Genomic DNA, 22023 nt, shown 5'->3' on the forward strand with positions numbered 1-22023 from the left:
GGAAAGTCGCCAGCTTGTTTCAATAAGCTGGTTGTCTGACATCTGTCCGCTCTCTGACAGTGTTTAATAGCTAAATTACAGCTAATTAATGAGATACCAGAAACCGTAGCTATCTTCCTTCCTAAACTAATACATCAAATACGAAAATACATCACGTTTGGAGCCCTGTAAATACTCATGGAATGTGGTGGGCATTCATCTCGGGCTAGTGGCGCAATGGATAACGCGTCTGACTACGGATCAGAAGATTCTAGGTTCGACTCCTGGCTAGCTCGATCTTTTTCTATATCAGGAATGCTCAATGATAATTGCTTTGATATCTAATTCATTCCCAATAATACATTATGACGATATTCATTTTGATTCATAATGTAAATACACGTGGACAATGTCAGGCAATTTAAACCGTTCTTCTCAGGATGAGCCAATTGGCATATTAAAGGAATTTCTGTTTATTAGAATTTATTGTGAAATGTTTGAGTTATTCCATCAAAAGGAAAAAAAAATATATCATTCACCAATGTTTAAAGCTGCCTAATAATAAGGAATGTAATGGAAGAAGAAAAAAAAACTCCACTCTGTAAGCATACTCTTGCCAAATCTTATTATTTTATTCAATGTATTATATGTGTGCAATTGTCCAAAGCCTGCTGATAGTCGTTTTGATAGATATTTCCCAACAAGACTGGGTTACCAACCCAATGCTCAGGTGGACCGAGACCCCTGGGGCCCCACCAAAAACCCAAGGTTTACTAAATGTTGTAGATTTATTAATTGCAAATCTGTTAAGGAATTTGCGCTGGTAAAACACAATATCCTGCAATTGTTTGGCCTTTTTATGGATGTGTTCTGTAGAGGAGATGATTATTATACCAGAATACAAAATATTTTACTTTGTACTGTTTTTATTTAACAGCTAGTTATAGATAGATAGATAGATAGATAGATAGATAGATAGATAGATAGATAGATAGATAGATAACTTTATTTATCCCCGAGGGGAAATTAGGTCATCGTAGCAGCGGTACAATACAATCAGAAATACAAAATATAAAATACAATAAGAGTACAGTATCGCAATTTAAAACACTATATACAATATACAATAAGATGCTTAGCAGTTCCAGATAAATATTAAATAATATTAAATATTAAATACTGGGCAGAATGGAACTAAGTGGATTTTAAGGTGCAAGATAAAGAGAGAAAGGTGCATTTTTAATTACAGTGGTCAGATTTAAGTAATAAGTCACTTAAATTATGAGTGTATTTCCTGAGCGTTGCTGTGAAGCGTTGTAGAGTCTGATGGCACCAGGTAGGAATGATTTCCTGTGCCGTTCAAAGGCAAGTTGCATTGGCCGGGAATGAATGAATTATTATGAATTATTGAATATGAATAATATGAATTATTGTTCCGATTAAGATTTTACATCAGAAAAAATGATGATCAGTAAAGAAAACAAAATTAGCTCCACCTTGAAAAGCTAATTACATGCTGGGACATTAGTAATAATAATCTACATTATAAGTTTTATCCTTATATAAAGTTTGAGTTTTGAAAGCAGGGCTTAATTTGCAGTAATTTTTTTTTACAGTGTGTAATTTGATGCAATCGCGTTTTCATTCAGATTTATGTCTGATATAAGTGACAGTTTAGGACACAAGATAAAGGCAGAGAAGAGAGACCGAGGAGGTGGCGTGATGACGTGCGGCACAGTGCCTCGGCCTGGACTCGAACCCACGCCGCTACGCTCTTTTACGTGCATCGATGTGACGTCGGAAGAAACGCTACTGCCCATGCTCGCAAGGACAGGAGGCGATCAGCCAGACTGCAGCTGATAGATGTGTTGTAGTGATGTAATGTTGCCTGTTTGGTGACTACGGATGGCTGTTTGTGCCAGGCTCTGCGGAGTGGGTCAGTCGCGGAGGTGCAGGAGGCGACAACGGCAGAACCAGCAGGATCAAGGTAGCGATTCCGACATGGACGAGGAAGAAGAAGAGCGGATCGTGGGCCAGAGGCAAGGCGACGTCGGCGGCGGCGGTGGAGGCCCGGAGAGCGGCGTCGCCACTGCAGGGCCGAGTGACGCTTGTGAATATGGCAGCGGTCATCATGTCAACAGAAGAGGCTGTACGGAGCGCACAAGCACGGGACCTCCACACCCGCAGTCATTAGTGGAGCTACCTCCGGAGCTTCTAGTGGAAATATTCTCCTTGCTCCCCGGGACAGCGATGCCAAACGTCGCCCTCGTCTGCAAGAAATTCAAACAAATCCTCCACACCGAGACGATCTGGAGGAGGCGGTGCATGGAAGGTAAATATAGCGAGCGATCACTGGACAGCATTTGTAAACCTTCTAGTGTTGGACTGCTAAAAATAAAGCCCCGAGTGTCGTATTAACATGAGATGTGTTGTTGAGCGTGAGATTCCTTCTTTATCTGTGTATGTGGCTCGGTGCACAGCTGAGCCTCTGGTTCCTCAGAAACGTCTCTCCCCCCCTTAAAAGCCTTTCTATCGATCAGTGCGGGAACAGTGAAGGGAATTACCACTAACCCCCCTGCGTCCTTAGTCACTGCTGTAAAAAAATAAATACATAAATAAATAAATAAGGACCGAGCTCCCTGACTATTATCAGGCCCCTGTCAGCCATTCTGATCAGCTGATAAGCCTGTTGATGCAGGGCCGGTCCTTGCCTTTTGGGGGGCCTCTATAATCACCACCACCACATAAACACCCCCATGTTTTTAAAGAGGACCGCATTGTAGCAACAAATATGTATTATAATGTGCACATAATGACGCTGAAATGCTACGTAAAACATTTCTAATGTCATATTCTACGATCTCGCTGTTATTGTTTTGAAACACCATGCCAAGTATCGCTGCAAAAGATCAACCTGTTCGGCAATCTGTAGAGCAGTGAAATGTTGCCCGCGATAGCTTTCACACAGTCGACCAGTTCTGCACGCTGAAATATGATAGAAATTAATATCAGGGTAACATGACTAACTGGAAACATGAGTCAAATTATGTAAGATCATATCAACGAGCCGTACTGGAAGTCGTCTGTTGAAGAAAAATACTAAACACTTGCTACATTTTCTACGCGTTTCAACTGAATTCAGAGTTGAAATATTCCATCCAACATTATTTCTTAATGGTGTTAAAAGTTAGTTGCAGTAAAATGAGCAGCGCGTTGGATTATGGGCTCATTAGTTTGCACTGTAACACAATCAGGAAACCGTAGACGGTGTAAGATAAAAGTGTTGGCCTCAGGAATGTTTCGTCCTGACAAGTTGCACAACAGCGTAGTGTAACAGGCATATAGGGGTGAGGTGTGTGTGTGTGTGTGTGTGTGTGTGTGTGTGTGTGGTGCAGAGCAGCAATTAAGTCTTTAAATCCGTGAATTGAATCCTGCAATTTAAAATACCTGTGAGCACTTTGAAGGCAAAAGCTGCCGAGACAGAAGAAGGCAGTTACAGTAAAGACACAAACATGACACATCTCCCTTTTCACGGTTGTTGTCGTGGCTGCAGCGGCCTTTAACGGCTGCTCACTTGTGCGTCAGGTCGGCTGTGTTTTAATAATTCTTGTGAATCATCGCTAGTAGGACGTGGGTCGGGTCACTCTCCATCCTGCTGGCTACTATGCATATCTCCTGTTCAGCTGCTTTCGCTTTTAGAGTCACAACATTAGTCAGAGCTGATCTGGACTTTTGCCACTGTTTACTGTTTTACTGTGGAGCTGCCGCAATGTGTAACACCCCCACTCACATCATGAATTCCATAAATACGGAGGATTTTGATTAAAACGTTAAAAGCGCAAGCATTTCTATCACCATGCATATGCACTAAATAATAATAATAATAATGATAATAATAATAATAATAATAATAATAATAATAATAATACTACGTGTTTTCTCTCTGCAGAGTTTGGCATGAAGGATGATCTGAGGAAGATGGAGGTTGGAGGTGTATCCAGCCGGGACCTCTACGTTAAACGTGAGTTTGACTGCTACTATGACCCAGTGTAACATCTCTCCTCCATCGGGCCATTTTACATTTGCACCCTCATATTTAGTTGTGTGTATGAATCCATCTCCCTAATGCAACAGATTGAAAAAAATAGTCCTAGCATATCACTTTCTTTGATATGAGTGCGGTCCACTGTAACTCAGGCTGTTGATAGATGAACTTTATTCATATTTTAGAGAAGTCTCTCCCATCTCGCTTGTTTATCAGCAGGTTTATAGAGCTCGTTTTGCATTGTGAAATTCCAGCTGCCATAAAAACGCGCCAGGCAAAGTGGCGGCAGCCGTTGGCTCTTTGAATATATCATTTTTGCAGTTGGACCGAGCCCGCCTCGGTCCTGGTGGCTGCTCTACACATGCCTGTGTTGTGCCTGTCCAGGTGTCAACCCGCGGGTGAAGTCTGGGCGCTTTATGAAGCTCCTCCCGGACTACGAGCACATGGACTATAGAGACGTGTACACACACTGTATGTACATGAGCCTCGGAGTGGCTGACCTTAGCATGAAGGGGTTGTGTGTGTGTGAGCGAGTTTTGGTTCATGGCTTTCATTTGCAAGCCAACAGTTGCAGCAGTGTTTATGCTTCCTGTTAATAATTCTCCTCAGCACTGTTTGCTTTCATATTAACTCGGTGTGCTCTGTGTGTGTGTGTATTGTTTGGACTGGCTGACGGGAGCGTGGTCAGTTTACACTTTCTTCTCTTTGGGATTACATCTCATGGACTCCATCCTGGCAAAGTTGACAGTCTGTGGGTTTTTAACTTCCCCTCTGTTGTTTTTAACCATGCACGGTGTAGCTGAAAAAAAAGAGAAGTTTTTAAAATGGGTGTATCGTTTTGCAGAAAGTGATAAGTGCTGTGCAACGTTGTGCTCTTGTGTTGCAGTGCTTCACCCTTACAGACATATATTGGGCTTGTGGCAGCCTGACATAGGGCCTTATGGGGGATTGCTCAATGTTGTGGTAAGTAGCGTGTTTCTCAATCTCATTTATAGTAAAATGAGGAACGAGTGACCACAATGTACAGTTTGTTGATCTCTCGTGCGAGTCAAATGCTGGTCATCTACGAAGCAGCAGCAAGGGGCTGTTTTAGCATCAATTCAAAGGGCGTTTTTTTGAAAAGTGCTTGTCATTCAGGTGGACGGGCTCTTCATCATCGGCTGGATGTATCTGCCGCCCCATGACCCTCGTGTGGAGGACCCCATGAGAAGACGGCCGCTCTTCCGTATCCACATGTGGGAGACCAAAAAGGCCACTGTGGAGTGTATGTACGGACACAAAGGTCCCCACAAAGGAGACATTCAGGTACAGGGCTTATTATTGCACAGCATGAAAGCTTCTCTGTGCACCAAAGAATACTTGAATTTGAGGTTATAAACTAATTCAAAGTGGATCATCCTTTAATATGTGTCATATTGTGTTATTTTTAGACTGGGAAGAAGGATGAGTTCTCAACAAAGTGCAACCAGACTGATCATCACCGCATGCCGGGGGGCAGACAGGAGGTGGGTCAAAGCAGGCACTAAGTGAACCTTGTTGACTTGACTTACTTATTTTGAAGCCCACATACGACGATAATTTCAACTTTTATGTTAATCTTCTTTAATGTCCGTGTCTGTGCATGTGTAGGAGTTCAGGACATGGTTGGAGGAAGAATGGGGCCGGACGCTGGAAGAAATCTTCCATGAGCACATGCAGGAGCTCATCCTGATGAAGTTCATTTACACCAGTCAATACGAGTATGAGTCTCTTCCTTACATCACACTTTCTCCGAGGCCGAAATCGAGTGTCGGCGCGTAACGCCCTCAGTAGCTCTTATTGATTAAACAGTAATAAAAAGAATGACTTGTTCTCTTAAAATATGACCCTGATTCCCGTCTATGGATTAATGTGTAACTTGTAGGTGTAGATGTGATGGACTTGGCAGAGGTTCAAGTAAAAGCTGTGGTTTTCGTCTCCTTCCTTGTGACAGTAACTGCTTGACATACCGGAGGATCTACCTGCCTCCCACGATGCCCTCTGACCTCCTGCAGCCAGGCCTCTTCAAAGGCACCTACGGCAGTCACGGCTTGGAGATCGTCATGCTCAGTTTCCACGAGACTTCTGCGAGAGCCACCAAGCTCACTGTAAGTCAGTGAATAATCGTTATATTGTTTTTAAGCGAAACAAGGTTTTTTTTCATTAAAAGAAGTTAATCGTGTGCATGTTGGCCCTGCAGTATGAAGAACTTTAAGCCTCGCAGCAGATCTATGAACACATTGATTTTTTTTCCACAAAAAAACTGCTTTCCTGAAAATCATTTATCTTGTTCGTGTCCATTAGGTCATCCTCCTCCTCTACAACAACGAACTAGTCAGCCAGAGTTCCTCATGTTATCACTCTGGCTTTTATCAGTCACTCCTACACAGCCAAGTGCCTTTGAACGGAACATTCTCAATGTTTTGGCCCGCGTTGACCCACCAAATTTCATCTGCTAGTTCTGCAGAATGTAATTTTCTTTTCTCCTTCCTGCAGGGGGACCCCAATGTTCCTGCAGGCCAACTCACTTTGGATGTCGACCTGAGCCGGCCCGTGGTCCTCCCGGACTTGGAGCAACAGCGCAACATAGAGGAGCTGTCCCGGCTCGTACTGGGGGTCCACGAGGAAGTGCAGAGGGAAGCGGAACAGCGGGCCAAGGGCGCTTCTGCCACAGTGGGAGGTGCAGCAGAGGGGGCCTGTGGTAGCACCAGTGCAGAAGCAGGGGTGGAGGCAGACCACGGTGCCTGTTCAGACAGCTGCCAGCCCGACCCCAGCAGCACATCCACCAATGTTGATGAAGCCAAGCCCTTCGTCCTGCCCCTGGGGGTTACGGCTCGCAACGAGGTGTACCCTCGCACCTGTAGGAAATGGTAAGGATTCGTCGAAAAGGGCGTGAAAAATGTATACAGTCTAAATTCCACTGGTGGATTGATTGTGGCTGCCTTTTGCCCCAGTAACAGTGATGCTAGACACAGTGTACCCATTGTTCCTGAGCTGTACTCAGCTGAGCTTCAGTATGCTGTTGAAAGTTCATGGTCAACATGCTGAAATCATATCAGTCTTTCACCTTCCATTATGGCCAGTCTTTTTGCGTTTTGAATGTAAGCTGAGCATGGGAAAATGGATGGATGGTGCAGAGTGCCTGTTCTGGTTATTTAATTCATAGTCTAAGCAAACTACTGCAGCCATTACCTGTTGTTGTTATTGCTGTTTTCTTTACTCATGACTCATATCAATCAAAATGTTGACGAGTGGTTGTTCCTCCATTTCAGCTTCTACGGGACAGGCCTGATTGCTGGGCATGGCTTCACCAGTCCGGAGCGCACCCCGGGGCTCTTTGTGCTGTTTGATCAGGACCGTTTTGGTTTCATCTGGCTTGAGTTGAAGTCTTTCAGTCTGTACAGTCGCCTGACGGACAACCTGGCCCACGCTCACGCCCCAAACATGGAGCGGTTTGAGGCCATGCTGCGCAACATGCAGTCCTGGACATCCTGATGCACCACGCTTTAAGTCCCCTCCCACGAAACCATGATACACGAATCACCTCTGTCCTCCGCTGGAAATGTTACTATGACGATAGCTCATGATCTTAACTCTCCAGGTTCCGTCTGTTTTACCAAACACGTTGGGTTTTACTGTGTAATTAAGCAAGTTATACCACCCCAAGCACTTTGAACGGCCCCCCCAAGTCACCATTCATCACCTCACCCCCAGTACGACCTTAATCCTCCCGTGCAGCATGATTAACAGGTTACATAAATGTGTTTTTTTATTTATTTATTTATTCCCTGCAGGAGAAAAGGAATGATTATTTGAAACCAACTATTATGGATCAAACTGTATGTGCCTCTGATTCTAAAACCATGTCTGTACTCGGTAGTGCTTGAAGAAGATAAAGGTGTCCAATGTATTCTACTATATAGTATTATACCGATTTTAGTGCCCAACATATTAAAACTGCATGCTGCGTTTTATTTAGATCTAACTGCATTACACTCATAACCATTATCTGAACATGATGTTTTGTTTTCATGAAGCAGCATGCCCTTTTTTCTTTTTCTTTTGCTTTAGAGACATCAGATTTAAGAGAAACAAAAGACGGCATCTCAGGTGGTTTTCTCTTTGCCACATGTCAGTGAAAAACGAGACAGAAGTATTAATGTGTATAACAGAAATGTCATTAATAGTCCAGTGGGAATACTGAGTTTTACAACAGGCAATCTTCTAATCATTGACAAGAGATAATTAGCTGTCTTATCAAACACTGTAGCAGTTTGCCCTTTGAACTTAAGAGATATCTTTTTCAGTGATATGCTTTGGCTCATGATCATACATGGAAGATAATAAATGTCGCCACACCTGCCATAGCATTATGTAAGTTGGAAAGATGTATTTTACTGCAATAGAATAATGTAAACTATACATAAACTAAATTCAGTCGAGATAATACGGTTTATGTGCTTATGTATTATGATCAGAAACGTCTCTTACCTTTTAAAATGTATTGCATTTGTCGTTTGTTTAAATGGCTGACGTGACGTTTGCCTGGCTTTACACCTGCAAAAAGCTAACCAGTTTTCCGATTAATCACAAACTTGAGACCAGGATAGCTGAACAGTATACGAACCAACAGCTCAAAGTGCATCTCAAAGTACCCAGTAAGTGTCTGTATGTCCCATCACGGCCTGATGGTGGTGCCCAGTAGCTTTCCTACTCCAAGTGCACTTTTCTGGGCAGTATAGTGAATCATTCGAAAACCACTGGCCAGCACTTTTCTATCAAGACTGCAGCTTTACTAACATTTGCAAAAAAAAAAAACAAAACAAAAAAAGTCTGCGCAAGCATCATCGATTTAATTTAGTCACATTTTATTAATTTCCTCTGCAATGTACAGCATTTGTTTGATCCATGCTCCTCTCTGTAAGCCCTCCTAATCCAGCTATGTCAATGATTTGCCTTTGAAAAAATGTTGCTTTGTACTATTTTCAATGTCGAACGCCTGATTTGTGAAAAAACTGAGTTTGCCTCATTCAACTGCTCACATCGGACTTCAGGGAGCTTTTCAGCTTAAGCGCTCTTCTCAGTAATAAAAAAAAAAAATACAAAACTGATTTGATGCTGATTTTGTTTTGGTTTGTATGTGTATCACATTACTGCAATGATGCATGTAAACTGTTCTCAACTATCACTTAAAAAACGTTTTCTCCTGTATTGGTGTTTTATTTGAGAGACAGTTACATTTTGATTACAAGATTTGTTGCCCCTCACAATACAGCCCTGGAGAATACAAGGAGTCAACAAAAAACAAACAAACCACTGTTATCTCCATAAAACATGAGCTGAAGTGACCCGTCTGGTAATCCATGTTAACGCTTTCACATCAGTGCCCACACTGTTGGTGTGACTCATTTTTAAAATATGCTGCCAAAGCACACTCTTGGGTACTCCTATGGTAGGTAAGACATGATAAAGTGCCCACTAGGGAAACGGCGTGCCTTTTTTCATATTTTTCACCCCTGAGTGGACAATTTTGTTGTTTGTGTGTATAGAGGTAGATACAAACACATCTAAATAATAATGATAATGATTTTGCACAACAACTTCAAAAGATCTTTTTATTTTCGATCATTAAAACCAATATTAGGCTTTTTAGATTTAATAGAAAAATTCACTGAAGTGATCTGCCTTGGACAAATTTCAGGTACATTTTGGAATTGGGAAAAAACTGAAGACACATTTTGAAAGGACCTCCTTCTAAATGTAATTATTGCAGTTTAAATAAAATATTACAATATTAATTTTATGAGGCTTGTTAGAGGGCAAAAATGTGATAAATAAAAAACTAGAATTGATGTACTGGATACAGAAGAGGTGACTGCTCTAAAGCTTGCTGTGCTTCTTCGTTTTCTGTTGTTGGATCTTCTCTGGGAGCATCTGAGTCATGAAGACAAACCGGTCCTTCTTCAAGCTCCTGGGTCGTGTCCTGGGTCTTCCTCGGGGAGGAAGACCCAGGACACGCTGGAGTGACTATGTCACTCGGCTGGCCTAGGAATGCCTTGAAATCCTCCCGAGAAGCTGGAGGATTTGTCGGGGAGGGGTGTCCCTGCTCAGACAGCTGCCCCCACAACCTGGCCCCGGGTAAGCGGAAGAAGATGGATGGATGGATGGATGGCTTTCACCAATTCACTCCCATGCACTCTGTTACATATAAGGGGTATTCATGAAAATCATAAAACAGAGTTGAGTGAGAGGGCTACACTTAGATCAGGGTTGAAGATGGAAATTATGTTCTGGACCTGCTCCAGGTCAGTGAGTTTCTCTGTGCTTTCGAAGCTACAGCCAGTTGTATTTGCGACCACCTGAGGACATTTTAGAAAAACAACATGTTGTGATATTCTCAGTATAGTACACAAAAACTTAGCACTAAGTAGAGCACATACCTCCGCCTAGGGCTGAAAAATGTGTCACGATATAAGTGTTTCATATCAGTCGGTACCGATAATTATTGATTTTTTTTTACCTATATGAAATAACAATGTAATGGGGGTCGAGCAGGTGAATACGATTCTTGTATCCAGACTTCTCAACTGTTCTTGCATAGTTTGCAGACAACATCGGCGACTCTTGTCGGACTCAAAATATCCGAAAAACTGCCAAACTGGTGACGTGACCTTTCCTCTTTAATCCACAATTTCCTTTCCTGCTGTCGCACTCGGTCTATGGTGGGCCGAGACCCATCCTCCATCAAAGTTCCATTGAAATATGTTCAGTATTTTTTGTTTAATCCTGCTCATGAACCAACCAACCTAACAAAGAAAATAATAAACACACTGATAATCAACCTGTGTCGAAGGAAGAGGATAATTTGCCATGAGTAAATCCATTGCAGCTGTGCCACTCTCAGCAATGGCATGGTGGAACAGGCCGTTGGACAGTGGAGAGAGAAGCTGTTGATTTAAGTGACAAAAATTAGAGGTTATTTGAGCAGCAGGAACTTTGCAGAGAGTGAAAAAAGTGTTTTACATGCTAATTGATCCTTACCAGGAGGGATACGCTCACTCCACCTGCCGACTCCCCAAATGTAGTAACTAAATCTGGGTTTCCCCCGAAGTTGTGAATGTGCTCCTGGACCCACCTCAGAGCTTGGACCTGGTCCAGCAGACTAAAGTTCCCTGACATGTGCTCATCTCCAGTGCTGGATAGGACAAACAATTATAATCGTCAACGTTACGTTTACAACTGCTGTTCAAAGTGAGTAGATAAAAAGTACAATAAAGAGAAAATAAAGTTCTGAAAAAATGGATTGTAGTTCACGTTTGGCACAGATGGGATCAAAAGAAGTAAAACAAAGTCATTCTTTTTTTTACCTGAGAAAACCCAGAGCTCCCAAACGGTACTGGATCAGAACCACAACCATATCCTGGTATGCAGCCAGGGCAGGTGGCTTGGCGAATGGGACACCCAGGAAGGCGTGGACTCCAGCCTCCTTCCCCTTGACGCTCACAAACGTACCTCTCAGGCTGCCGAGCTTTGTGTGGACTTCAGGTGCTTCAGGCAACGAGGCAGATTCATAATGTGACACATCACAATTTATAAATTCATTACAAATTATATACATAAAAATATATATTTCATCCAAATATGGCACAGTTCATTGGTGCTAAAGCAGTTCATCCTGCAAGTGACAAGTGTTAAATAATACAGCTACTTTCCATTTCAGCTGTTGAGCCATGTGAAAGAATCACAGTTCCTCTCTCTCGTGCTTGCCATTCAGTTATAACTCATTTATAGTTTTAAAGTTATATGGCATTTGTTGACAGACAGAAAACTAAACGACAATTTTGTTAACAGATTAAACATGAATATTTGCTGGTTCCATCTTCTCCAGTGTGACAATCTGCAGTTTTTCTCAATGCAAATTCAACTTAAATTAGACTGGTAAAACCAAACATTTTGATGATGTCACCTTGGGTTGTGGGTTTACTTTGAGTGTTCAACTGTTTTAACTAAAGCTTCAAACTGTAAATATGCATTACATTGCTCAATTCTACACCACATTTAGTAAGGATCTTATTAACACACCCCCAGGTATTCTCATTTGATATTAAGCTGCATAAAGTCAGCACCAGCCCACCAGGCTTTGAATTTCACCTTTGGACACAATGAGCATCACCAGTATGTGGGAATCAATGTCAACAGATAGGAAGGCACGATGAGAAATGCATTTAAAAGGGTGATATACTGCAGCTGGGGTCAGCCCATGTTGTTGCTCAGACAAACAGTTTAGTCACAGAGCTACAGCTAACAGCGATGCATGCTTATTAATGTTGTCGACGTGCATCATGCAAATAAAGTAGTTATGTCCTACTTACCATGTAGGTCTCCAAGTAGAAAAATAAAACGGACATTAAAAAGAAGGAAGTTTGTTTCTCACAGAGCTCCATGGTGGGAGTGTGACTGCCATGGGTTGCTTTTAAAAAGCTGCTGGTGGTGAATTTGGGGCAGACTGCAGTCTCATAATCAGACCCATGACAAACAAACGATACTTTTACAGTAATTATTCCCGGTAATGAACTGAAGGTATCACAAAGGTATCCTGCTGAATTTCAAAGTAAAGGATGACGCAAGTTTTATTGGAGAGACAGTTACATTTTGACTACAAGATTTGCTGCACTTCACAATATAGCACTACATAACACAGTGAGTCAACATAACCAAACAGCAAACAAACCACTGTTATCTCCATAAAACATGAACTTAAGTGACCCTTGTTCACCTCTCGTACGAGAGTGCTGGACCAACAAAACCCTGGAATTTGGACCGTCTGGTAATCCATGTAAACCCCTTCACATTAGTGTCCACATGGTTTGTGTTTATTGGTGGACTCATTTTATAAAATATGCTGCTAAAGTACACTCTTGGATTCCCCTATGGTAGGCAAGAAATGACAAAGTACCCTCTAGGGATACATGCGGTGCTTTTTTTCACACATTTTTCACCCCCGTGTGGACAATTTTGTTGTTTGTGTGAATAAAGGATGAAATAGTTGGACAATGTTGAGTCAGGTAGATACAAACGCATCTAAATAATGCATGATTTTCAACTTCAAAAGATCTTTTTATTTTGGATCATTAAAATAGATTTTAAAATGTGAGTTCCTGGTGGTGAAGAAGACCTACAAATTTCTTTTGGGTTTTTTTAGATTTTATAGAAAAAAAATCACTGAAGTGATCTGCCGTGGACAACTTTCAGGTCAATTGAGAAAATCCTCTGAAGCTACATTTTGAATGGACCTCCTTCTAAATTTCACACGTGTTCTGCAAAGGCTACAAAAAGCACATCAACTTGTTAAAATATTCATTTTGAGAGGATTGTAAAAGGTAAAAATGGATTCAATTAAAATAGAATTGATGGACTGGATACAGAAGAGGTGACTGCTCTAAAGGTCGCTGTGCTTCTTCGCTTTCAGTTGTTGAACCTTCTCTGGGAGTGTCTGAGTCATGAAGACGAACCGGTCCTTCTTCAAACTCTAGCTACCTGCTCCTTTAAATGAATTTCCAGGTAGTGTTCTTTTGCTTCATACTTTGGCCAGTGGGCAAGACCATTCCCATTAGTAGACCTAGACACATACACATGTCGAAAACAAGTTTTAATTAATATTGTTGCACATTGTTGTATTATAATGCATAATGAGGTTCATTCTTACCCTGTGCGAGCAAAGTTAGCCCAGAAGCTCATCACGGTTCTGCTCAACTGCATCAGAGCATTTATCTAAAACAATGACAATGTGGGAAAACATTCTGCATTATGAAACCCAGAGAGAACCCAGATCTCTGGTTGACAGTTGAAGATTTATGTATGCACTTACCAGTTAACTTGACATGGGAAGTTGTGAACCTAATACCAAAAAGACTTCATCTCCATGGTCACTGCCAACAAAGCTCGGCTTTCTTTCCTGCAGGAGTTTGGGAGGATACTGGTACTCATACAGGTACAGGTGCATTCGCTGCCGTTATGGCTGGAATGGTGAAAACCAGATCTTTTAGCATCTCTGTGAACCTGTCTCCATTTTTCACACGATCTTCACCGTTTCCAATGTATTCCTCTACGACCAAACCACTGATGATGGGCTTGAGAAATAGAGCAACACATGTGTCAAAGAGGTTTGAGCATTATGAAACAGTAATACTGTATCAGGCCAGTGTCTGTCTTACATCAGGGCGGAAGAAAAAAATTATGTTCTGGACACTCTCCCGATCCATTCCCTCAGTCCAGTTTGGAGGAGCGAGGGACTAAGTGAAGACACAGCTGGAATTAATATTTCAGACAAAATCAAAATGTTTAATATATTATGTATGGCAATCAATTAAGCATTCACACTTACACCAGGAAGTAACCAGCCCCCTTCATCATCATTAACGCCAGTCATGAATGGCACAGTGAGAAGTTCATGTTTCTGGAACAGCTCGTCAACAGGTTTGGTCAGGAAGTGTCCGTCAACATTTACGGAATATCTTAATTGTTCATTCTTGAAAAAACAAACAAATTTTTATTTCAGATATCCAAAATGTAATTTTGAATATCCAAAACTACATTGTGACTAGTAAAAATGCAATTGTGGACATCTGTATATATATTGTGGATATAGATAATGACATTTTTACTAGTCACAATGTATTTTTGGATATTCAAAATTACATTCTGGATATCTGGAATAGTTTTTCATTTTGGATAGCTGAAATGAAAATTATGATTAGTAACAATTGGATTTAAGATATCTAATATGGGAGTTTTTCCTAATGAGAATTCTATTGCAGAGATCTAGAATGTTCATTCTACAACTGCATTCTGGATATCTAAAATTGAAAGCCCAATACACATGAATGGCAAAATTGACGTCATTTGTCCTAGAATGACATTGTGGATATCTGAAATGTTCTTTTGGACTAGGAAGACTTGAATTGCAAATATCTGCAAAGCATATCCAGTCTAGCTGTAAAATGTTAAAACGGCTTGCTATAGTTATCACGTGTCGTGGTGTTGTCAAACCTGATGATGTCATACTGTGAGCTGCAGCACGGCCTCTGTCCGAGTTAAAAGCAGGAGGCTTCCTGGGAGGCAGCACTTCGTCTCTGCATGTCCTCCAGCAGAGTGTCACAACCCGTCACAGCCCCACCATGGAGCTCTGTGAGAAGCAAACTTCCTTCTTTTTAATGTTCGTTTTGTTTCTGTACGTGGCTGCAGATCTACATGGTAAGTAGGACAAACCTACTTTATTTGCATGATGCACGTTGACATTAATAAGGATTGCTGTCAGTCTGAGCAACAGCACGGGCCGACCCCAGCTGCAGTGTATCCCCTTTTTAAATACACCTCTCATTGTGCCTTCTTACCTGTTGACACTGTTTACCTTCTCATCCACATACTGGAGGTGCTCATTGTGTCCAAAGGTGAAACTCAAAGCCCTAACAGAGTGTGACTTTCAGATATGTAGGCTGGTGCTGGCTTTATGCAGCTTAATACTAAATGAGAATAACTGTGGATGTGTTAATAAGCTCCATACTCAATGTGGTGTAGAATGGAGCTATGTAATGCATCTTTTTTTATTTTCATGCTGGATGTTTTTTTATTTAGTTTTATTATTTTTCCTATCATACTAGAATGTTATCCACCAGGTTAGTTATAGAGATTATTAACAGGACTTTACAAAGGATCCAAACTGTTTTAAATACCATAATAAATACCCTTACGTCGAGAGAGGATGTCAGCACACTGTAAATGTATGTAACAGTCATTGCACTGCAACACTGCACTCAGTCAGTCACAGTTCAGTAAAGGTGAAGCTCTGCAGCCTGACAGACACAGAGCCAGTTTGGAGAGCTACATTTTGTAAATGATTAATATCTCGTTAATACTTTGATTCATCATGAACTATATAACGTTTTAGTTCAAATAGTTAAACCTCCAAAGTGCCCCACAGCCCAAGGTGACATCATCAAAATGTTTGGTATAAACAGTCTAATTCAAGTTAAATTTGCACAGAGAAAAACTGCAGATTGTCACACTGGAGAAGATGGAACCAGCAGATGTTCAGGACAAGCACGATAAATCTATTAACAAAATTGTTGTTTAGTTTTCTGTCTGTCAACAAATAACATATAACTTTACAGCTATAAATGAGTTATAACTGGATGGCAAGCACGAGAGAGCGGAACTGTGATTCTTTCACATGGCTCAACAGCTGAAATGGAAAGTAGCTGTATAATTCAACACTTGTCACTTGCAACATGAACTGCTTTAAAACCAGCCAACTGTGCCATGTTTGGAAGAAAAATTTATTCGTATGTATATAATTGGTAATGGAAAATGAATTGATAAATTGTGGAGTGTCACATTATGAATCTGCCTCATTGCCTGAAGCACCTGAAGTCCACACAAAGCTCGGCAGCCTGAGAGGTACGTTTGTGAGCGTCAAGGGGAAGGAGGCTGGAGTCCATGTCTTCCTGGGTGTCCCATTCGCCAAGCCACCTGTAGGCCCTGCTCTGAGACTGGCACCACCACAGCCTGTAGAGGGCTGGAAAGGAGTGAGGAACGCCACCCAGCAGCCACTCATGTAAGGTTTCATTTGTTGCATAATACGCTTGGAGAAAATATGACAATACTTATTGATGAGACGTGTCTTTTTTTTCAGGTGTGTTCAGAATAAACAGCATGTTCATGATCTGTTTGAAAAAATTGGTGTCTTGGAGATAGAAATCCCAGAGATTTCAGAAGACTGTCTTTACCTCAACATTTACACTCCTGCAAACAGAGCTCCCAACGCCACGCTCCCAGTAAGAACCCTTTACTGCATATTGTGCTGCTGAATTACTGAGATTGAGCTCTCGATAGTGTTCATGGAGAAGCTGACTTTGTTTGCTTTGAAGAATCCATAATAGTCTATATGAATACTGATGCCCATATCTACAATTGGGCTGCAACGGATCATCTCTAAATCTGCTTCACTCTTAGAAATAAGAGGTTCCGGGAAGAACCTTTTTTTTTCAAGCATGCTACCTAGAACCCAACATGAAATTGTTTACCTTTGAACCATCTACCCAGAACCCCCATTACAAGGTCTACAGAGACATGTTCCATGGTGCAATTGTTCCACCCAGGACCCTTATTGCGTGTTCTATCCAGAATCTTTCCACTTTCTTCTGGTGCTAACAAGAACTGACCGAGGTGGTGCAATGGTGAGGCCTTTTATATTCCAAAGGTCTCATTTAGGATCCACCCAAGAGGCTCCAAATATTGCCTGTTTTTGACTAATGTCTTTTGAGGGTTCTTCAAAGAACCTTACTGTATTCTACAGGTTTGGCAAAGAAAAACTGAAATACTGATTCCCATTGATTGTATGCTGTGGTCACCCATCATGCTAACAATCTATGTCTGAATGACTAATGTTTAAATAGAGAAACAGTCAGATAAAGTAAAACATTTACTTCTAATACATTTTGGATCAATGACAGATAAGGACAGGAGACTGTGAGGATATGTCAACAGAAGAGGACAGGTTGTGTGGTACTGGGGAACAGGTCAAAAGTGATGATAGGACTAATGGAATCAGCAACATGACATATTTTACACACTTGTATGACTGATGCTGCTTCAGTCAGTTCAATTTGACCAACAGACCAACAAAACTGGAAACTGATCCAACAGGAATGAACATCTAAAATTAAAATTACATTTTGGATTTATGAACATTTGAATGTTTTACGGTGTGGAAGTTCTGAGTCGAACCCCAGCCCCTCAGGAAGAACCCTTCAGGAACCCTTATTTCTAAGAGTGTGTTTGTCAGCATCAGTTCTCTGTTTTATTCAGATGAATGTCTTTGTTTAGTTTAATGTATTTTGATTGAACTTATTAGCTCCATTAGAATTAAGTTAACACGCCCTTACATCTTGCCAGGTCATGGTCTGGATCCATGGTGGAGGGTTTGCTATGGGGTCAGCTTCAATGTTTGATGGCTCCCCCCTGGCTGCATACCAGGATATGGTTGTGGTTCTGATCCAGTACCGTTTGGGAGCTCTGAGTTTTCTCAGGTAAAAAAAAAAAGACTTTGTTTTACTTCTTTTGATCCCATCTTTGCCAAATGTGAACTACAATCCATTTTCTTCAGAACTTTATTGTCTCTTTATTGTACTTTTTATTTACTCACTTTGACCAGCAGTTGTTAATGTTGCCTTAAAGATTATAACTGTATGTTCTATCCAGCACTGGAGATGAGCACATGTCAGGGAACTTTGGTCTGCGGGACCAGGTCCAAGCTCTGAGGTGGGTCCAGGAGCACATTCACAACTTTGGTGGAAACCCAGATTTAGTTACTATATTTGGGGAGTCGGCAGGTGGAGTGAGCGTATCCCTCCTGGTAAGGATCCTTCAGCAGATAAAACACTTATATGCACAGTTATGTCCAGGCTGCTCAGATAATCTTACATTTATTTGTCACTTAAATCAACAGCTTCTCTCTCCACTGTCCAACGGCCTGTTCCACCGTGCCATTGCTGAGAGTGGCACTGCTGCAATGGATGTACTCGTGACAAATGATACTCTATCTATGACAAAGGTTGACTATCAGTGTGTTTATTACCTCTGCTAAGGAGGTTGTGTTTTCACCTGTGTCTGTTTGTTTGTTTGTTTATTTGTTTGTTGGTTGGTTAGTTAGTTGGTCAGTTGGTTTGTCAGCAGGTTTACACAAAAAACTGTTGAACAGATTTGGATGGATCTCAGCCCAGAATAGACCCATCAACTCCTGGTCTCGATCTGGAAAAAGGAACGGATCCAGGAAAACAGTTTTTCACTTTCTTTATCATTGCAAGATAGGGCATAATTTCTCAGGGAATAATAGATGGATCTTGCTCAAACAAATAATGCTGTATTCAGGTGGCTGGTATCTGAGTGCTGAGTGCCATTTTAGTTTGTGTGCATGATACTGAAAATATAATAACATGTTAGGTTTCCTACATTGTTGTCCTCAGATGGCAGCAAATGTATCTGGCTGTGGCCACGAAAGCACACAGAAGCTTGCTGACTGCATGAAAAACCTCGATTTTGAAACTTTTGTTACTATTGGGAAGGTAAGATATTGTATGCAAATCTGATAGACTGAGTTAATGGGGCACTATGTCGTAATTTTTTTGTTGTTTGTTACCTCAAATTTTTCTCTTAAAACATTTTGTTCTCTCAAGAATGAACAATTAAGATATCTCGTAAATGTTGATGGACACTTCCTGACCAAACCTGTTGACGAGCTGTTCCAGAAACATGAACTTCTCACTGTGCCATTCATGACTGGTGTTAATGATGATGAAGGGGGATGGTTTTTTCCTGGTGTAAGTGTGAATGCTTAATTGATTGCCATATGAGCCCATTAAATATTTTGATTTTGTCTGAAATGTTAATTCCAGCTGTGTCTTCCCTTAGTTCTTTGCTCCTCCAAACTGGACTGAGGGAATGGATCGGGAGAGTGTCCAGAACATAATGTCCATCTTCTACCCTGATGTAAGACAGAGACTGGTCTGATACAGTATTACTGTTTCATCATGCTCAAACCTCTTTAACACATACATTGCTCTATTTCTCAAGCCCATCATCAGTGGTTTGATTGTAGAGGAATACATTGGAAACGGTGAAGATCGTGTGAAAAATAGAGACGGGCTCACAGAGATGCTGGGAGATCTGATGTTCACCATTCCAGCCATAAAGACAGCGAATGCCCACAGAGGTAATACCTAATTATTTATTTAAGACTACTCATATCTACTTCAGAACCAATATTTGATCATTACTATCACACAACAACATAATATCACACTCATTTGTCTGCCAATAGATGCAGGCGCCCCTGTGTACCTGTATGAGTACCAGCATCCTCCCAAACTCCTGCAGGAAAGAAGGCCGAGCTTTGTTGGCAGTGACCATGGAGATGAACTCTTTTTGGTATTGGGATTTTGCTTCACAACTTCCCATGTCAAGTTAAGCGGTAAGTGCATACATAAATCTTCAACGGTCAACCATAGATCTGGGTTTTCTCTTACTTTCCTAATGCAGAATGTTTTACTATATTATCATTGTTTTAGGTGAATGCTCTGAAGAAGAGATGCAGTTGAGCAGAACCGTGATGAGCTACTGGGCTAACTTTGCTCGCACAGGGTAATAATTAACCTCATTATGCATTATAATATAACAACATACAATATTAATACAAACTTGTTATTAACATGTGTATGTGTCTAGGTCTCCTAATGGGAATGGTCTTACCCACTGGCCAAAGTATGGAGCAGAAGAACACTACCTGGAAATCCGTTTAAAGGAGCAGATAGCTGGTCAGAGCTTGAAAAAGGACCGGTTCGTCTTCATGACTCAGACGCTCCCGCAGAAGGTTCAACAACTGAAAGCAAAGAAGCATAGCGACTTTTAGAGCAGTCACCTCTTTTGTATCCAGTCAATCAATTCTAGTTTTTTTATTGATTAAATTTTTACCCTTTAACAAGCCTTATAAAATTAATATTTTAATAACTCAATGTGCTTTTTGTAGCCTTTGCAGAAAAAGTTGTATGAAATTTAGGGGAGGTCCTTTCAAAATGTGTCTTCAGATGAAATATTTAGGGCCTCTTCACCACCAGAAACTCAGGTTTTAACATCTTTTTAATGATCTGTCACCCCCCCTTGTGGCCCAGTTGTTGAAAAACGCGCACTGAAGTGCCCTCTTGGTAGCCAAAACGTGTGCTAAACTGCCCTCTTGGGTGGAAAAAACACACTAAACTGCCCCCTTGGCTGGTTAAAACATGATAAACTGCCCTCTTGGGTGGCAAAAACGCGTGCTTATGTGCCTTCTTGGGAGGCAAAAATGTGTGCTAAAGTGCCCTCTTGGGAGGCAAAAACGTGTGCTAAAGTGCCTTCTTGGGCGGCAAAATCGCATGCTAAAGTGCCCTCTTGGGAGGCAAAAACGCATGCTAAAGCGCCCTCTTGGGAGGCAAAAACGCATGCTAAAGTGCCCTCTTTGGAGGCAAAAACGCATGCTAAAGTGACTTCCTGGTTGGAAAAACACACTAAACTGCCCTCTTGAGTGGAACAAACACTAAACTGCCCTCTCTCTCACCTAATTAGTAAATGGAGTCCACCTGTGTGTAATCTAATCTCAGTGTAAATACAGCTGATCTGTGAAGGCCTCAGAGGTTTGCTAGAGAACATTGTTGAACAAACAGCATCATGAAGCCCAAGGAACACACCAGACAGGTCAGGGATAAAGTTGTGGAGAAGTTTAAAGCATGGTTAGGATATGAAAAAAAATCCCAAGCTTTGAACATCTCACAGAGCACTGTTCAATCCATGGGATGGGAAGATGGATGGAGCCAAATACAGGACAATCTTGGAAGAAAACCTATTAGAGTCTGCAAAAGACTTGAGACTTGTGCGGAGATTCACCTTCCAGCAGGACAACGAGCCTAAACCTACAGCCAGAGCTACAATGGAATGGTTTAGATCAAAGAATATTCATGTGTTAGAATGGCCCAGTCAAAGTCCAGACCTAAATCCAAGTGAGAATCTTTGGCAAGACTTGAAAATTGCTGTTCACAGACACTCTCCATCCAATCAGACTAAACTTGAGCTATTTTGCAAGAAGGAATGGGCAAATATTTAATTCTCTATATGTGCATCGCTGGTAGAGACTTACCCCAAAAGACTTGCAGCTGTCATTGCAGGGAAAGATGGTTCCACAAAGTATTGACTCAGGGGGGTAAATACTTGTGCACACCACACTTTTCGGTTTTTTATTTTCAAAAATGTTTAAAAACCATGTATCATTTTCCTCCCACTTCACAATTATGCACCACTTTGTGTTGGTCTATCACATAAAACCCCATTAAAATACATTTACATTTGTGGTTGTAACATGACAAAATGTGGAAAAGTTCAAGGGGGGTGAATACTTT

The 22023-nt window shown here is 41.4% G+C and overlaps 3 protein-coding genes and 1 non-coding gene across 5 annotated transcripts; 3 read left to right on the plus strand and 1 right to left on the minus strand.

Annotated features, from left to right (window-relative positions):
* Positions 1–202: 202 nt before the first annotated feature.
* On the plus strand, positions 203–275 carry trnar-acg (transfer RNA arginine (anticodon ACG)). The gene has a single exon. It is a non-coding gene; the product is annotated as a tRNA-Arg (tRNA).
* A 1502-nt stretch (positions 276–1777) lies between these two features.
* fbxo31 (F-box protein 31) lies at positions 1778–9251 on the plus strand. 2 transcript variants are annotated; one of them, XM_030426369.1, is made up of 10 exons: positions 1778–2311; positions 3929–4000; positions 4409–4495; positions 4911–4987; positions 5162–5329; positions 5455–5529; positions 5654–5763; positions 5997–6150; positions 6539–6912; positions 7315–9251. In XM_030426369.1, the coding sequence occupies exons 1-10, from the start codon at positions 1885–1887 to the stop codon at positions 7535–7537; spliced, it is 1767 nt and encodes a 588-aa protein (XP_030282229.1). In that variant the 5' UTR covers positions 1778–1884; the 3' UTR covers positions 7538–9251. The 2 variants fall into 2 exon arrangements, with proteins under 2 accessions (XP_030282229.1, XP_030282230.1); XM_030426370.1 differs by lacking the exon at positions 4409–4495.
* A 959-nt stretch (positions 9252–10210) lies between these two features.
* LOC115586846 (cocaine esterase-like) lies at positions 10211–12467 on the minus strand. The gene is made up of 6 exons (XM_030426248.1): positions 12415–12467; positions 11410–11590; positions 11084–11237; positions 10885–10989; positions 10339–10401; positions 10211–10240 (listed from the first exon to the last, which is right to left on the minus strand). The coding sequence occupies exons 2-6, from the start codon at positions 11457–11459 to the stop codon at positions 10226–10228; spliced, it is 387 nt and encodes a 128-aa protein (XP_030282108.1). The 5' UTR covers positions 11460–11590; positions 12415–12467; the 3' UTR covers positions 10211–10225.
* A 2674-nt stretch (positions 12468–15141) lies between these two features.
* Positions 15142–20745, plus strand: LOC115586843 (liver carboxylesterase 2-like). Its single transcript, XM_030426245.1, has 13 exons — positions 15142–15295; positions 16463–16655; positions 16734–16875; positions 17996–18129; positions 18302–18455; positions 18549–18653; positions 19066–19164; positions 19276–19419; positions 19511–19588; positions 19673–19811; positions 19920–20069; positions 20167–20239; positions 20324–20745. Exons 1-13 carry the CDS (start codon positions 15220–15222, stop codon positions 20505–20507), a joined length of 1671 nt encoding a protein of 556 aa, XP_030282105.1. The 5' UTR covers positions 15142–15219; the 3' UTR covers positions 20508–20745.
* Positions 20746–22023: the final 1278 nt, after the last annotated feature.

This window comes from Sparus aurata, chromosome 8 (assembly GCF_900880675.1).
Source record: "Sparus aurata chromosome 8, fSpaAur1.1, whole genome shotgun sequence".
In the NCBI taxonomy this organism is placed as follows: Eukaryota; Metazoa; Chordata; class Actinopteri; order Spariformes; family Sparidae; genus Sparus; species Sparus aurata.

Excerpts from the sequence above, each read along its gene's own strand:
- fbxo31 (XM_030426369.1), top strand. The coding sequence starts at position 1,885 with ATGGCTGTTTGTGCCAGGCTCTGCGGAGTGGGTCAGTCGCGGAGGTGC. Across the intron at positions 4,988-5,161 it reads GGGGATTGCTCAATGTTGTG|GTGGACGGGCTCTTCATCAT; the intron begins GTAAGTAGCGTG and ends CTTGTCATTCAG. Across the intron at positions 5,530-5,653 it reads TGCCGGGGGGCAGACAGGAG|GAGTTCAGGACATGGTTGGA; the intron begins GTGGGTCAAAGC and ends GTGCATGTGTAG.
- LOC115586846 (XM_030426248.1), bottom strand. The coding sequence starts at position 11,459 with ATGGTTGTGGTTCTGATCCAGTACCGTTTGGGAGCTCTGGGTTTTCTC. Across the intron at positions 11,238-11,409 it reads GGAGCTCTGGGTTTTCTCAG|CACTGGAGATGAGCACATGT; the intron begins GTAAAAAAAAGA and ends TGTCCTATCCAG. Across the intron at positions 10,990-11,083 it reads GAGTGAGCGTATCCCTCCTG|CTTCTCTCTCCACTGTCCAA; the intron begins GTAAGGATCAAT and ends TTAAATCAACAG.
- LOC115586843 (XM_030426245.1), top strand. The coding sequence starts at position 15,220 with ATGGAGCTCTGTGAGAAGCAAACTTCCTTCTTTTTAATGTTCGTTTTG. Across the intron at positions 15,296-16,462 it reads CGTGGCTGCAGATCTACATG|CACCTGAAGTCCACACAAAG; the intron begins GTAAGTAGGACA and ends CATTGCCTGAAG. Across the intron at positions 19,165-19,275 it reads CTTTTGTTACTATTGGGAAG|AATGAACAATTAAGATATCT; the intron begins GTAAGATATTGT and ends TGTTCTCTCAAG.